The following is a 14772-nucleotide window of genomic DNA, read 5'->3' as shown; positions in this document are numbered from 1 at the left end:
AAGGGGACCAGGGGGAGGTAGAAAAGGGACAGAGGTCGCGGTTGCCGGTCACGCGATAAAATAATTAAAACGACCCTCCTTCCATTCTTCGACCTCGCGTCGGCGGTGAAAAGGTAATTATTATTCCCGCGATGAATGCGCCGACGGCGAAAGGGTGCCACAGGAAACGACGAGGCAGAGGCGAGAAGAAAAACCGGGAAGGGGAAGAAAATTGAATACAAGTACGGCCAGTCGGGACCGAAAGTAAAGAGCGGAAAAGCGACGCCGATCGGACAAAAGCGGCGTGCGAAGAAGGAAAATTGAATATAACGCGATACACGGTCGCGCATCTATGATCGTTTTATTAACGAGAGCGAGTTGAAATGACAAAATAAGGAGGGAAACGAGTATAATGTACCATAAAAGAGACACAAAGAAAACAAAAATTTGAATAAAATGAATAAAAATACGTGGACGTGGAAGACAAGGGAGAACACGCCGAAGGGAGGATTTTTGTGCGCGATGGCCGGGGTGGTAATTATTTGACGACAGATGATAAAAATCCGAAGAGCGCGAAGACGAACCGTGAAGAAAAAAAATGCAACGAGAGAAGAGAGAAAGAGAGAGAGGTATCCGGAAAAAAACGGCGAAATGGCGAAAAAGGAAATGAAAATGAAGCGGGCACGGTGGCCAGCGAGGTATAAAAAAGACGACGAAAGAAGGGGCTTAATACCGCGTAACGTAATTTAAAAGTGTAATTGCTCTTGTCAGACTCGACGCTGAAGAGGACAGCCACGAGAGAACGGAGAACTGCGTGAAATGGAAAAACGGATATAAATGAAAGAAAGGAAAATTAGAATAGGGAAATGAAGGGGCTAGGATGAATATAGTTTGAGCGCAACAGTTTTAGCGAGAGACAGCAAGAATCCGCACGTTACGGTAAAAACAGGGCGAAAATGAGAAAATGAATACCGGATATATATTGAAGGCAGCGGCAAGAAACGGAGGATGGGACTGACGGAAACTAAGAAGAGAGGAATAATTAAAGTTATAAAGCAAGAATTTAATATCGTATAATACAATTAACCAGCGTAATTATACCTGCTTGGCGCAAAGTAGGAATTAACAATGACAGAAGAGCGAATTTTCTTTCAAAGAAGTGAAAAATGTCAGTAACTGACGAATAATCGTTGCAACAAATGGAGTCTTTCGCGTTGTATAAAACATTTATAAGATTAACATAAAATGTCAATTTAAATCTTTCGCGTCTCCGCGGTCATCGCGAGTCTTTTAAATTTTATACGAAACACCTCGAGGAAAGCTGCGACAGGAAAGGGCTTGAGATAAAGATAATAGGAAGGAGTAACAGAGTCGAGTCAGCAAAGTATTCGGAAAATTTAGGGAAGCACGAGGGGAGAAAAAGAGAAGAACGGACAGGGCGGGCACAGTAGGGAAAAGAACGCGGAAAAAACGAACGAACGAACAAACGAACTGAGAAAAAGAAGGGAAGGGGCTTAATATCGTGTAACGTAATTTAAAAGTGTAATTGCTCTTGTCATGCCGGACGCTGAAGAGAGAGAAGAGCGACAATGAGTCTCGGGACCGACTCGCTCTCGCTCACGAGTGGCGCGAGCGAGTGCTTATGTTACCGGGAGCGTAATAAGTTTTCATGCAAAGCGAACGTGGATTATCCGACCGTGAATGTGCGCGGGAATTATATTTCACGGGAGGAAGCAGACTGTTACTGTTCCTATCTGTGTCCCTCCACGACCAACTCTCGGCTCCTCTCTCGCACTCACTCGTCATAAATTACACGGACAAGCCGGGGCCACGGCCAGGATTTAGCAGTCTCCTCTATAGTCCGAGCTAGTATCTTTCCACCCTATCTCGTTCCATCTCTCGTTCCATCCCGTACCGCCCTCTCTCTATACTTCTACCATACCGTTCTCTCCACCAGTCTGCTGGCTGCAGGTGAGCTAACGTACCTGTCGACCGTAAGGGACGGTTCTGTACGGACCAGAGATTACGGACAATCCGACCGAATCGTGATTCTCACGCGAGGCTGCCGAGCGGGAGGAAACCACCGTCCGACCGAAATTGAATCGCGTCCTAACGAAGTTGCCTTTACAGCAGCGAGAGAGAGAGAGAGATAGCGCGAAGCAACTTAAGTAACCCGCATGCTCAGCCGCGATGTAATAATCTCGGACGCGTTACTTCTGCTCTCGTTACTTTTAATTAGCCGAGACCCTCCTGCTTTCTGCAGGGAGTGACGACGAGGCGCCGAGGCGTTCATTAAGAAAATTGACGTGGTCAGGCGTCGCCGTTTAATCACCAAAGACGGAATATTCAATAAACTATTTCTGCGCGAGAATATCTGTACAATGTAAAAAAAAAAAATTGTTACACGACTTGTATCTCCAGACGTCTCTTTAATTCTAAAGTATAACAAAGAATTGCAAAAACTGGAATAAGAAAGAAATAATGTCGCGAGAGATTTAATTCAGATATTGTGGAAAAATGATATAAGATTATATAAAAGGAAAAAATCGATCAAAAATATATTCTCTCTATATATATATGTATAATTAAATATATCCGCGATAAAATTTACAACATACTTGAGTATTTTGCCATCTCTCGAATAAACGTGAAGGAAATCGGAGAAAGTAATCTATTCGCATCTGGATGTAATGGGCGACGCGTTAAATTTCCACTAATCAACGCGGACGACAGTGGGAATAACCACGGCGTTGCTTTCGGTCGATCTACCCCTAAAAGCTTGACCTCTCGTCCCGCTTCTCACTCCCGCGAGTGTCGCGAGGATTCGTCGAGAGAGATACGTGCGAGTTATATGTCCGCTGAACGACGCGGCGCTCTTTCCCACCCCACAGGAAACTCTCTCTCTCGGTGTGGAACTCGTATCGTCGGAGCGGACGGGCGAGTGGATTGAACGCGGAGAGCCGTTGCCGGAACCCAGGGATGAGAGGCGTAGAAGCGGCGAATCGAGGTAGGTAGGGTGAACGATCTTCCGCCGCCAGAGACGAATTTGGAGGAGAAAGGCAGCGGGAACACGCGACGAAGACGAAGCGCGAGAGACGAAGAAGGGTAGCGGAGCACGTTCTCGCCGGGAAAAGGGTGAGGAGACCGAGTCCCGGGACTTTGCGAGGGAGAGAAGCTCGCGTGGGATAGACAGGACCAAACAAAACGAAGCGCCAAGGATCGACGAGCGAAGGGAGGGAGGGAGAGAGAGAGAGAGAGAGAGAGAGAGAGAGAGAGAGAGAGAGAGAGATGCGAAAGTGGGAAAGTGCACGGGTTGGGTGACGACCGAGGGATGCGGAAGGAGAAGGCAAAGAGCGGGTCGCCCGAGGCTCGCTCCCGCGGGAGCGAGACGAGAAGCTGGAATCCATGATGGGACGAGGTGAGACATATGAAACGGACGTGAACTTTGAGCGGCGCGCGAGAGAGGTGTATCCGTGCTGGTGGTGGAAACGAGCCGTTCTGGTGGCGATAGTGCCGATGGTGGTGGTGATGGTGGTGGTGGTAGTACTGGAGGTCCTGGAGGTGGTGGAACCGAGAGAAGGGGTCGAAGGCGGCGGCTCCAGACTCGAGACCCAGGTCGATATCAGCCTCGAGCAAACCAGACATCTACCGACCATTCGCAAAACATTCACCTCAAGTGTCCCCGGCGCGGCGCGGCGCGGCGGTGCCCTCCACCCCGCTGCTCGCTGCAGTGCGGGCCCTCCTTTGAACGAGGGGTGTAGCCACCTTTCGACCCTTTTCCCGTACGTCGCTTTCCGTCACTCGCAACGCGGGGGTGAGAAATAATCATATCAACAACACGGCGATTTTCGACCCGCGAGGATCGAAGGACTCGACGATCGGCGATCATCGGGGAGGAACCTACGACGATCGGCACTTTAGGTTCGACGAGCCGTGAAAATGTTTCCACGTTGTCCGGCTACTCCCGGTATTTCACGATAAACGCGAACGACAAATCAAATTGCTTCGCGCTGAATTTCGGTCGTTTAATGGTCCAGAAACGTCGCGTCGCAAGACTGAGTTACTTCGGGCATATAAATCGGAGGGTTGAGCGTAATACGCGGTGCAACGACTCATTTCTTTCAGAGGGTAAAGACGTAATTTGCATTTAATTTTCTCAATTTTCAAAATCAAATCACTCAAATTAAAAAAAAAAGATACAAGCACAATAAATTTTAAAAAAACGGATACAAATGCGAAAGGCTCGTCGTAGACAAAGAGCCATTGATCGTCGTGCAACGACTCGATATCTCGATGGCAATCGATAAAAACAGATATACAAGCAATATCCTTCGAATCGTCGCGAATTGCACTGTCAAACCGATTTCCTTTCAAAGCCGAAGCCGCGGCGCGTTTTCTACGTCGCGTGAGCAACAAACCGGCGCGCAGTCTTATTCACCGCAGTCGCATTAACGTTCATAAACTTTGAACGTACCCGATGCCATATTTCAACTTAATGAGCGCAATAAATTTATACGTCGCAGTAGACTGGCAGGGAGACAAGGAGATTGAACGAGCGCGAGAGAAGCGAGGAAGGGTGGAGATGACTGTAGAGGGAGAAGAAGTGAGAGAAACGCGGGGTAGAGAGAGCTGGGGAAGGAGAGAAATCCAAAGTTGCGACAGACGGAAAGGGAAGAACGCGAAGAGAAGAGTAGGTATAAGTGGAAGAGAAGAGAGAAAACGAGAATACACAAGCGCGACCGATACCCCCGTTTTTATTAATAGAAATTCAATTTGAGCGAAGCAAGCCGGGCAATTCTGAGGAAATCGAATTACCCCCGGTATTATCGGGAGCGCACAGTATATCCGTATATACCTAATATAAGCGGTGCGCTCTCTTTCTCCCTCTCTCGATACATCAAGCCACGATCTGCAACGAACGCGCGAGAGGATCGTGATATCTCTTGCGAGTAATCAAAATAATGGAGAATTACACATTCGATTTATACGTTCAATGGATAAAAACTGCTCCGTTTTCAAAATTTGTTATCTTTCGCGCACGTTTTATATCGTCTGACACTCTTTATCCTTCGCGTATAATTAGGGATGGCTCTGTACCTGATAATTTTCAACATATGTAAAATAATAGAACATCGAACGTTACGCGTCAAATTACTTACAATCATGTTTCACATATTTTCCATCGAGGGCCGATAAATCGAAGTCAAAGATAAAAAAATGAAAGTCGATCGAGAATGCAGACGCGTAAAACGAGAAGCGAAACGTCAAGTTCCGAATGGTTCTTTGATGCATCGCATCGCGTGTCCAAGTTTCTCCGGACGATCGCAGCTTCGGACGATTTTGCCCTCCCTCTCGGTCTCGGACCGTTTGGCAATTACAAAAGGGAGAGACCGAAATTCTCCTCCGCTCTCTTCGCTCTATCCACGATTCTGGATTCGCTTCTTTTTCTCGGCGAAACTTTGAGGTTCGCCGAGACGTCGTGCAAGATTACTTTCTTTGTAAGACCAAAGTTTGTTTCCTCGCCGATGGCCCGAACCGATTACAAAGAACATCTTTTGAGATGTACAATCTTTTGGGGGTCCTTTCTCGCCACCTTATTCGCCAAATTCATCCTTTGTACATCGCTCGAGTAATTTTTCATTCGTGAAATCGATATGTTTGCGAACGTGCCGGAAATCGAGGAAGAAATTAATCGAAAGTACGAGGAATTAATATCAATTGAAAATGAAATTCGAGATACGCGCTCATGTAATTTCGCCGTTTATAGAGCATGTTAAATCGCATCGTGAAATAAAATTTGTATTTATCACGAGATACTGCTGTTACCATTCTTGTATTAATAATAAAAATTTGTGTCACGCAAGCCGATAAATTCGAGACGTTTAACTCTTCGATATGTACGTGTGCATTATTATATTTAAAAAAGCAAATTAAATTTCATGGTAGTCGATGACATTATTAATAGCGATTATTATGTGCAAACTGATTGAAAGTATTACAACATTTGAAAGAAAGGGTAAAAAGGTATTACAATTAATGCAAAGGATTAAGCGTATTCCTTCGCGAGAGCTGAGCTGGTTGAGTAGCCAGCAATCCGAGAGAAGCGTGAAAACGTTTTCATTGAGATTTTTCCCGGACGGAGTTAACTGGCGCTTAATTGCGAATCAAAAATGCAAGCCGGAGAAACGAAGGAGAGAGAGAGAGATGCGGGAGATGCGCGGTAGAAGGAGAAGATGCAAATTCATTAAGGCAAATTACTTTACGCACGGGCTTAAGCGAGACGGGCTTGGTGTAATAAAAGGGTACCTCGCTTTACCCCTTTTGTTGCACGATGCAACTCGTGCGCGAGCTCAAGCGCGCGGCTAATACATTCGTCGAGACACACCCGAGACACATCCTGCCGTTCCTGAAAGCGATAATGGATAGCAACAACTTCATAAACTAACGCCTCGAAGCGCAGACAGGATAGACTCACGACAAACAGCAACTTTATACTGACTTCCAAGTGCCGAAATGCCATTACGGCCCCAACGGGTAATAAGGGGAGCGTGTAATTTATTTCGCGTGTTAATTATGCCACTCGCAGAGAATTGTATCACTACACGCAGTCCTTCTTCACGCCCATTACGCCTGTTTGATTAGAGATGTCGATTGAATAGAACAGACAGCGAGTCTCGAAGAAGGATAAAATTATATACTACCCTGATCTCTCGCGATCGATCAAAATTGTAAAAAAAAAAAAAAAATCGTTTCCACGAAGATATGGAGAACACCTCGCGCAGAGAGTTCACGGACGCGATGCTCGTTTCTGCGATAGCATTTCGAAGGATACGGCCGCGGGAAACCGGAGGAATCGTTCCCCGCATCGACGATTTCTCGCGCGCCGTTGTATGCGCAACAATAGGCGGAAACATCGGCAGTTACAAAAGGAGCATCGGGAGAAAAGGCAGAAAGAAGAAGGGAAGAATCCGGCTGGCCGCGCCGGTAGCGCGGGGGCGATAAAGAATCGAGCCAAATCAAAGGTCCGTAGAGAGACGTTAAGGCTGCTGTCTCCGGCAGATGGTATAGACCATGAGAGATCGACCCGATAGTTACGGTGCCTGATTAATGCAGGTGGAGATACTCACGGACACACGAGAGACGTGTGCGTTGTTCGTAAATGCGCCTGAGGAGCGAGTCGCCTGAGAAAGACGTTATCAAGGTACGTATATCGCGAGGCCGATCTATTATCGTAACCCTGTTCCTGATATTACCTGATCTGTATCCGTATTGAAACGTTTTCGGTTCCGCTTGCCGCAATATTTCGTCAATAATGACGAATTTTAAGTAAGTAGGTATAGACAATTCAAAATATATTTATGTTAACGAGATATGATGAAACGTAATTAATACTTTGGATAAAAAACTTGGCCGATTAATAATTAAAAAAATATAAAGTAATGAAATATAATTTGCTGCAACTACTTAATAATACGCGTCGAGATCTCGGCAAAAAGGCGTGGGACACGCGGAGCCATGAGCGATATTGCCCGATTACCATAATAATCTCGCGTCGTCGTGTTCGCCGCGTGTCGCGATTCGAGAGACCGACTGTGTCGCCAAGAACGCGAGATGCATTTCGAGATGCAGCGCAAAGTGCCCGGGCACCGTGCCGATTTCACTCGACACTCCGCATAGTTCTTCATTCAGAGTTCTCTCTTCTTCTGTTCGAGATGGATGAGCACTCGAGTGCTATTGTCCAGAAGAGTTTGCATTGTAGATGCCACGATATCATCTACTCCTCGAAGAATGCCAAAAGATTGTCTGTTTTGCGCGAGGTATATTCGTAGAAATACGTCTAAGATATCTTAGCATAATCGTGTCATGTTGTTGTTGTTGTTATTCTAAACTTTTAATTTATTTCTTGTTTAGCATTCAGGATACATGGCAATGATTATGCTTCACGATTAGCGCAATTATCGATCTCACATTCCACGTGATTCGATAGCAGCGACGAGAGATGTCAACTATAATAACAAGTTATATCTTATAAGATAAAGCTGATGCGCGTATCGCATTCGTGGTATAATATTAGAGATATGCAAATGATTATTAATTATTAGCATGTTGATCGTTATGTCGTCGACACGGTGGACCGAATCGCGATGGAGTCTCTCCTCTCCCTCCCTCTCCTCAGATCGGTGAAACATGATAAACTTTAATTAGGAAACGTATTAACACACCGACGATGCACCGGGTACAGAACGGCGGCTGAGTGAGTGGTTAGCAAGCAGGTGCACGGATAATTATACGTTTTCCACGTATATCGTCGCATGCTACCGGAATAATTAAGCAAAACTGATGAGCGTCCTCCCTCTCTCTCTCTCACTCGCTCTTCAGAAACGACATCTCCTTATGCTATCCATCGAAGCGAACGCGACGCGTCTGATATTTTTCTGAATCTTTAATTTATATGTGTGCGGAAGCCCGACACGAAATTAACCCTATTATGCCCTTTCATTTCCTCCCCTTCCTTCGTCCAAAAAACCCAGTACTCGTAAATTGATTTCGCAGAACTGGAGGCGCGACTATAATTATAAGCGATCGCCCCATTGGTGAAGTTTAGATCTCGTACAGGATACCATCGATTTACCCCATCGTAAACAAATGTGCACGACACTGCCTCTCTCTTTTTCAGAGCGATACGCATACATTTTCGGAAGAACAATATGCCCGGAGGGTGATATTTCTTAATAAGCCGCGATCGTTGGCACGCACAATCGCGATATTTCTTCGAGATGGTTGGCGCGGGCCGAGATACGTGCCGTCGTACTCTCGCGAATGTACCATAAATATCTAAATAGCGGAAGTAAGAAAAATTACGTATTTACGGCGGCCGCACGGTAGAAATAGCGCCGGATCGACCCTTTGTTCGCGGCGATGTTTCGTGAGAAGTACGATTTTCCGGAATACCATTTCTACGGCGACGTGATTCATCGTCGTTTCTATGAATTCGAAACGAAAGATAGCGAGAGAGAAGACAGTCTCTTTAGTCGAATCGAGAGAACATTAGATCGCCAGGAAATGATAGCGCTCGATAAAATGTGTCGTTGTTAACGTGCTCGACTGTAATATTTCTTCCTAGATCTCTAAGGCATCGTGTTATCTTTAGGAAACAAGAATTACATAAACCCTATGCTTTATTATTAATATTTGTAATTATAATTTTAGACCTCGCATATTATACATAATATAAGCAAAGAATTATTAAAAACTTTGTTTAGAAAAGTAGCACAGTCAATGTCCCATCTTGTCGTTTCTATCGCTTCTATTTTTCGCTTCTGATGCGACATTGAGTGCACACTTTTTCCAAGCAAGCTTTTGTGAAAAAGTTGGCAAAAACTAGCTGATAATATTTTATAATTAAAGTACTTTTTTCAGTTTTTCTTTGCTATTCGTCGAGTATATGAATATATAAACCTTAACAATGATGGCATCTCTAGTGAGAATCGATCTCCCACGTGGTAAAGAGATACTAATCGATATATTAGTCAGATTTTATTAATACTCTTCTGCTCGCTTATACATTAAAGAAATTGTAAATTTCAAACACGTAACTTCTCCGATTTGCATCGACACACTTTGGTTATAATAATACTTAATCGGCCTTTCGCGTTTGATCGTGGGAAATAATTTTCTTTTTAATCGTCGCGAGAAAAAGTAACACACTTCCTAATTCCGTTTCGAAAGAAGATAAAATTGGCGACAAGAGAGAGAAATTATTGTCTACACGCACAATGGCGATATTTTATTTCCCGGTAAGTCACGAGCTTCACAAGATTGTATATACGGAAAGCGCAGACCAATTACGAGCGTACGATAAATAAATAAACGACGCCTAATCGCCGCCGGCGATTAAGCGTGATTAACGCTCACGCGTTTTCACAGATGCACAGGCTGTAAATAGGTATACTTTGTGAACTTTCGCCGTGGCGAGACGCGTCCGGAGAATAACTCTCGCCTCGACGATATACAAATGGTAAAAGGATAAAGCGTAATTAATGAGCATTGCTCCGATAAAACGTATCAGCCATCGGCTATATGCATGTGCAACAACCTGGCCACTTGACGGACTTGTGTATCGGACTCGTCGTGTGACGGACTGATTATATATTGGCTCACGTCAACTCGAAAGATTTCTCTCTTTATGTTGATTGCGACAGGACACGACCACGCGCGTCAACCATGGCTCATTTAACACGGAACGAGAATGTAATTGGGATGTGAAATCGAGAAAGGGATTTTAACCGCTCGACAGTCACGCATCTCGTGTATCTCATGTTGGAAGTAGAGAAACGTCAAGGCCGCATTCTCGCGTCTTCTCAAATGTATGATATATTCGCAGTTTTCATATAAATTTAATAAATGTGTAAAATAAATTTTTTTTAGCCGGATTAAAAAACTTTTGCATTTACGGTCTACGACTCTGATTACATACGTTTTCATTAATTAGCAGAATCGCCTCGATATTGCTCGATTTTTTTCTATCTTTGAAACGAAAATATGGCAAATCTCTACTTCGCGATAACATCGCAATAATTATATCCGGATAAAACGAGATGACGCGATAAATTATAAAAATTGTTCCTACTAGCACGTAAGTCTACATAATAATAATAATAATAATAATAATATAGGTTTGTTTAACGCCGATAGAAATTTTTATAATATTTCTTTAAAAGCGTTTTTTTCTTTAGACAAATAAAACAACACCTTTAATAAAAGTTTTTCCAATTTTTCACTTACCTTTGGATCGAAGTTGAAGACCTGTTCGGGTCTGAGCGGACACTCAAGACCGCATTTGCAGGTTCCCACTGTCGTTAGATACTCCTTCAATTGGTCCAGCGAACCCAGCGCCGTACTGCTTGGGCTGAAATAGAGAAAACAAAACAGAATTATTCTCTCTGCCTCTCTCTCGCCGCGACTTAACAGCGCGCAAACAAAATGTATGATGCGTACGCGACTTGAAATTACGCAATGTTTGCCGAGCTTAGCAAGCGCGTCTTGATCGTTCCTTTTTCTTGCGGTACTAACGACCACATTTCCATTTATTATCAACAATATGTATGCACGCGCGAGTAACGTACGCGCCAAATGCAAATCACGCTTTGAAATACACACATATTCGTCGATATTTCTTTCATAAACGATAATTTGACAATTATAAATATAAATCATATTATTATATCTATTGCTGCAAACTAACTAAACTCATTAGTCGCGTAAACGCGTGATTAAAGATGACAAAACAATCAAGAATATATACAAAGTATAAAATTGAAGGGGTTCAGAAGCAGCGGCAGACGTAAAAGACATATAATTTGTAAGATTTTACATTTTACTTTGAGATTTAAAAAAAAAAGTAGACCTCACAAATTACGCACTTTTATTCCACACTCGGAACTCTTAAGTCGGAAATCCAAAATGCACTACCAGATAATTCTACATTTCAATTTAAAGCGTAAATTGCGAGCATCCGACCATTGCCGATGGAATAAATTGCGGGTTCAACTACTTAATCGAGGCAGATGCTCACCAGACATCTGCAAAAATTACCGGAAAGTCCGAAACGCATCAGATGCTATGCTACGATAAACATACTTATTAAATTCCGCAAAAAAACAATGCAAGAAAAGTCGCACGTACTTTTATATATTCTTTATATATTCTGTTTCAAGAGTCTATAACACAAATAATAATTATTTCTCTCTGTAGATTTATAAAAGACTTTGATGCACTCTTTTATCGCTCTCTTCTTTCATATATACATATATGTGTGCATTTATGTGTATGTCCTTCTCTGAATATTTTAAATAAATTAATGTTTAAAAAATGTGTCTCCAATATGATCTTCAAGTACTACTTTCTCGAATAATCACGGGTATCCAATTGTAACTATATTAAATGAGAGGGATCTACGGAAGAGATATTCCAAGTTATTGTCGGCAAAAAAGATATCCGAGGATGCTATTCGCGTAATCGGCTTCGTGATGAAAAGCGATCAAGCCTAAGAGCGTTTCGGGGGAGAAACATGAGGTAGGCGTATTATAATTTGGTGAAACGCCCCTTCGTAAGAGGAAGACGGGAGGAAAGCGGAAAGGGATGGTTTATTAGCTAAAAGATACCGCTCGTCTTCTCTCTTTCTCTGCCGGCTATTCCAAACGCCTGAAACGAGCGAAACAAGTAAGCGAGGATTCTCGCTGATGGCTCGGGCTAAACTGACAAGATGAAACGAGGCAGGATCGTTGTCTGTATATTGATTACCCGGTGGAGGGACGAGGAGAAAAGACTTTGTTTCGGGGTACTTTGCAGCTTCCTAAACTAATAACCGCGGGCGCCTCGTCTCCGGCATTATAACCCCACGGGAAAAGGCGAAGCTCTCCCTTTCGACCTCGAGAATGCTCACGGCAATTATTTCTCGTGACAACAAGACGGATTCTCGTAAACCTACTCTGCCGCTAATTTGTGCCGGATTCGATTTGTTCACGAGAGACCGCCTTCCCGGCTGTCCTATGTGTGTAAGGCAAGAGTTTGCGAATTATAAAGTTTATTTTCACCTGACCCAAGAGTTATCTCATAATCCTTGTCCAATCTCGAGCAATATTTTAATGCAAGTGTTACCTTTTCTAATTACTGCAAGCTAATAAAACTAATAGTTAAATTATTAATCACAATTTTAGATTAATAACAAATTAGAGCCCTGTTGTTAATCAGCTTTAAAAATCTGAATTCGTATTGCGAGAGAACTTTAATCAGCGAAATCGCCTTTAAACAAGTCGCTTGCATATACAACTATCGCGCAAAGCGTGTCGAAATTCGAAACTAAGTTCAATCGAGGAAATAAACTCCGAACGAGAGTATACACGGTTGCGCCAGATTTCGGTGCCATCCCGCTAACCGTGGTCTCCATCTCGTAAATAATGCGGTAACGCTTCTACGCGCCTTGGCAAAGGCCATTTTCCGTATTTCGCGGTGAGGCGACCGAATCTGAATGTACAGTCGCTACCGGCGATACCATAAATAAGGGCAGAGAGACTTCCTCTCTCTCCTGGCTTCCAGCGCGAAGTGCGTCGGAACGCCGGTAACGGAGAAGAGAGACACCATGTTACGCCGGATGAATAATGTCCGCTGGCTGGGTCGGTTAAGCCGCTTGTCCTCGTAAAGCACGTAACCACGCCGTTCGAAACTGGTGTCAGCTCTTCCTTTTCCCCGCCCTTTCGCGCGTCCCTTTTTCCGACAGAGCTTTCCGCCGACCGCCACCGCGTAATCACGTAATTATTCTTGTTTTCGAGAACTCGACCCGAGGCGAACATCTGGTGCGCGACCGGCAGCGTCAAAGTTTTTAAAAATATTTTTTTTCGGAAACAGCGATGATAAGTGTCCGTCATCGCGTGAAGGACCGCTCTTTCTAATTGTCTCTCTCGTACGCTCGGATTATTTGAATTTACGACACGCTCGAGGATAACAACCCATCCTCCCATTACGGAAGTAGTATCACGAGGGGCGCGGATAGATGGCGGAATGAAAATAATATCTGACAATTTAATTGAGTTAATTAACAAGCTGTTCCCGTCCGTTTCGAGCCATTGCTCATCCCGCTAACAAAAAGCAGTGTTGCGGCAACGTGCTGCGAGGGTGGTAAATCAGCCCCGAGATAAGTAGACTCGTTTACGGGGACGCAGCAATTGCCGCCAGCTAAAGAGGCGCGTGCTTTCGCGTTATACCTGAAATATCATCAGCTAGGACTAACATCGCATCCAAAGACAAATGCGTAATTACGAGGGGCGGCTGGCTTCCTCAAGATTGTCGTACGATGACGCAAACCAACCGCTATTTTTATTACGGTAAATTAATAATTTTGTTAAGCAACGGTATTTATTTTTTAATTAATCAACAACATTTCTGAGTATTTGCAATCGATCTTGGAAAAAAATAATTTTTTATTGCTTTAATCGAAAACTCGCCATCCATCTAATCCGTCGTTAAAATTATCGGATTAAAAAAATGAGATGTGAGATAAATAAAACTATCGTATAAATGAGCAAGCATAGTTTAAACATTAAATATTAATCCGATTAATCAAATTAGTCAAACTTATTTAATAAATTATTATATATAACTTTATACGATAACTCTTATTTAATATATAAAGAAATGCGCGCAATAAATTATCACTAGTAAAAAAAGACACATTTATTTCTAATTCGTGACCGACAAATAATTGGTCTTTCTTCGATGCATGAAGAAATAAGTAGCATTATATTTGCAGCTGATAAGGCACAACTTGAACGGTCAGGAAGTTTCCACAACGCGATTATACTTTTCAAAGCTGAAAATGATGTTGGCGCCTGGACTGTTGTTATCTATAATCTATGAGCATTCGTTTTACCTTTCGCGTGATGCGAAATGCAATCGCCCGCGGCAACCTGCACGCACGCTTAATTGCGTCCACTCGTTTAGACACGCGCAGATATATATCAATTTCGACATTGATCGTGAAAATGACAAATGCAATCGTTATTTACCGCATTTGTCGCGTCTATTCGCTATTCTGCAAATGGCAATAAAGAGAAATATAACTGCGATCTATGTATGTGTATAGAGTAAAAAAAAAACTATGTTTTTTACATTAATATATAATTATAAATTGTTCCTATTTGATCAATTAACAAAAATCAGTAAACTTGATATACATATTTCGAGAGCATTCATAAAGCAAACTCGTAACGTATCGCGTTAATCTCGCGTAACGTC

General features: G+C 43.3%; 1 protein-coding gene across 4 annotated transcripts in view; it reads right to left on the bottom strand.

Moving 5' to 3' along the window:
* LOC145944727 (uncharacterized) overlaps positions 1–14772 on the bottom strand; it is a 209812-nt gene that overhangs the window by 57520 nt on the left and 137520 nt on the right. For all 4 annotated transcript variants that reach the window (XM_083053282.1, XM_083053284.1, XM_083053286.1 and 1 more), the window contains exon 2: positions 10765–10888. In XM_083053282.1, coding sequence (XP_082909408.1) covers positions 10765–10888 — 124 coding nt within the window. The remainder of the gene's footprint in view (positions 1–10764; positions 10889–14772) is intronic.

Source organism: Prenolepis imparis, unplaced genomic scaffold, assembly GCF_030444845.1.
Source record: "Prenolepis imparis isolate NDT839.2.m4 unplaced genomic scaffold, iyPreImpa1.0 SCAF_13, whole genome shotgun sequence".
Taxonomy (NCBI): Eukaryota; Metazoa; Arthropoda; class Insecta; order Hymenoptera; family Formicidae; genus Prenolepis; species Prenolepis imparis.
The sequence above is the reverse complement of the archived record's forward strand: the minus strand, read 5'-3'. Positions and strand labels throughout refer to the sequence as shown.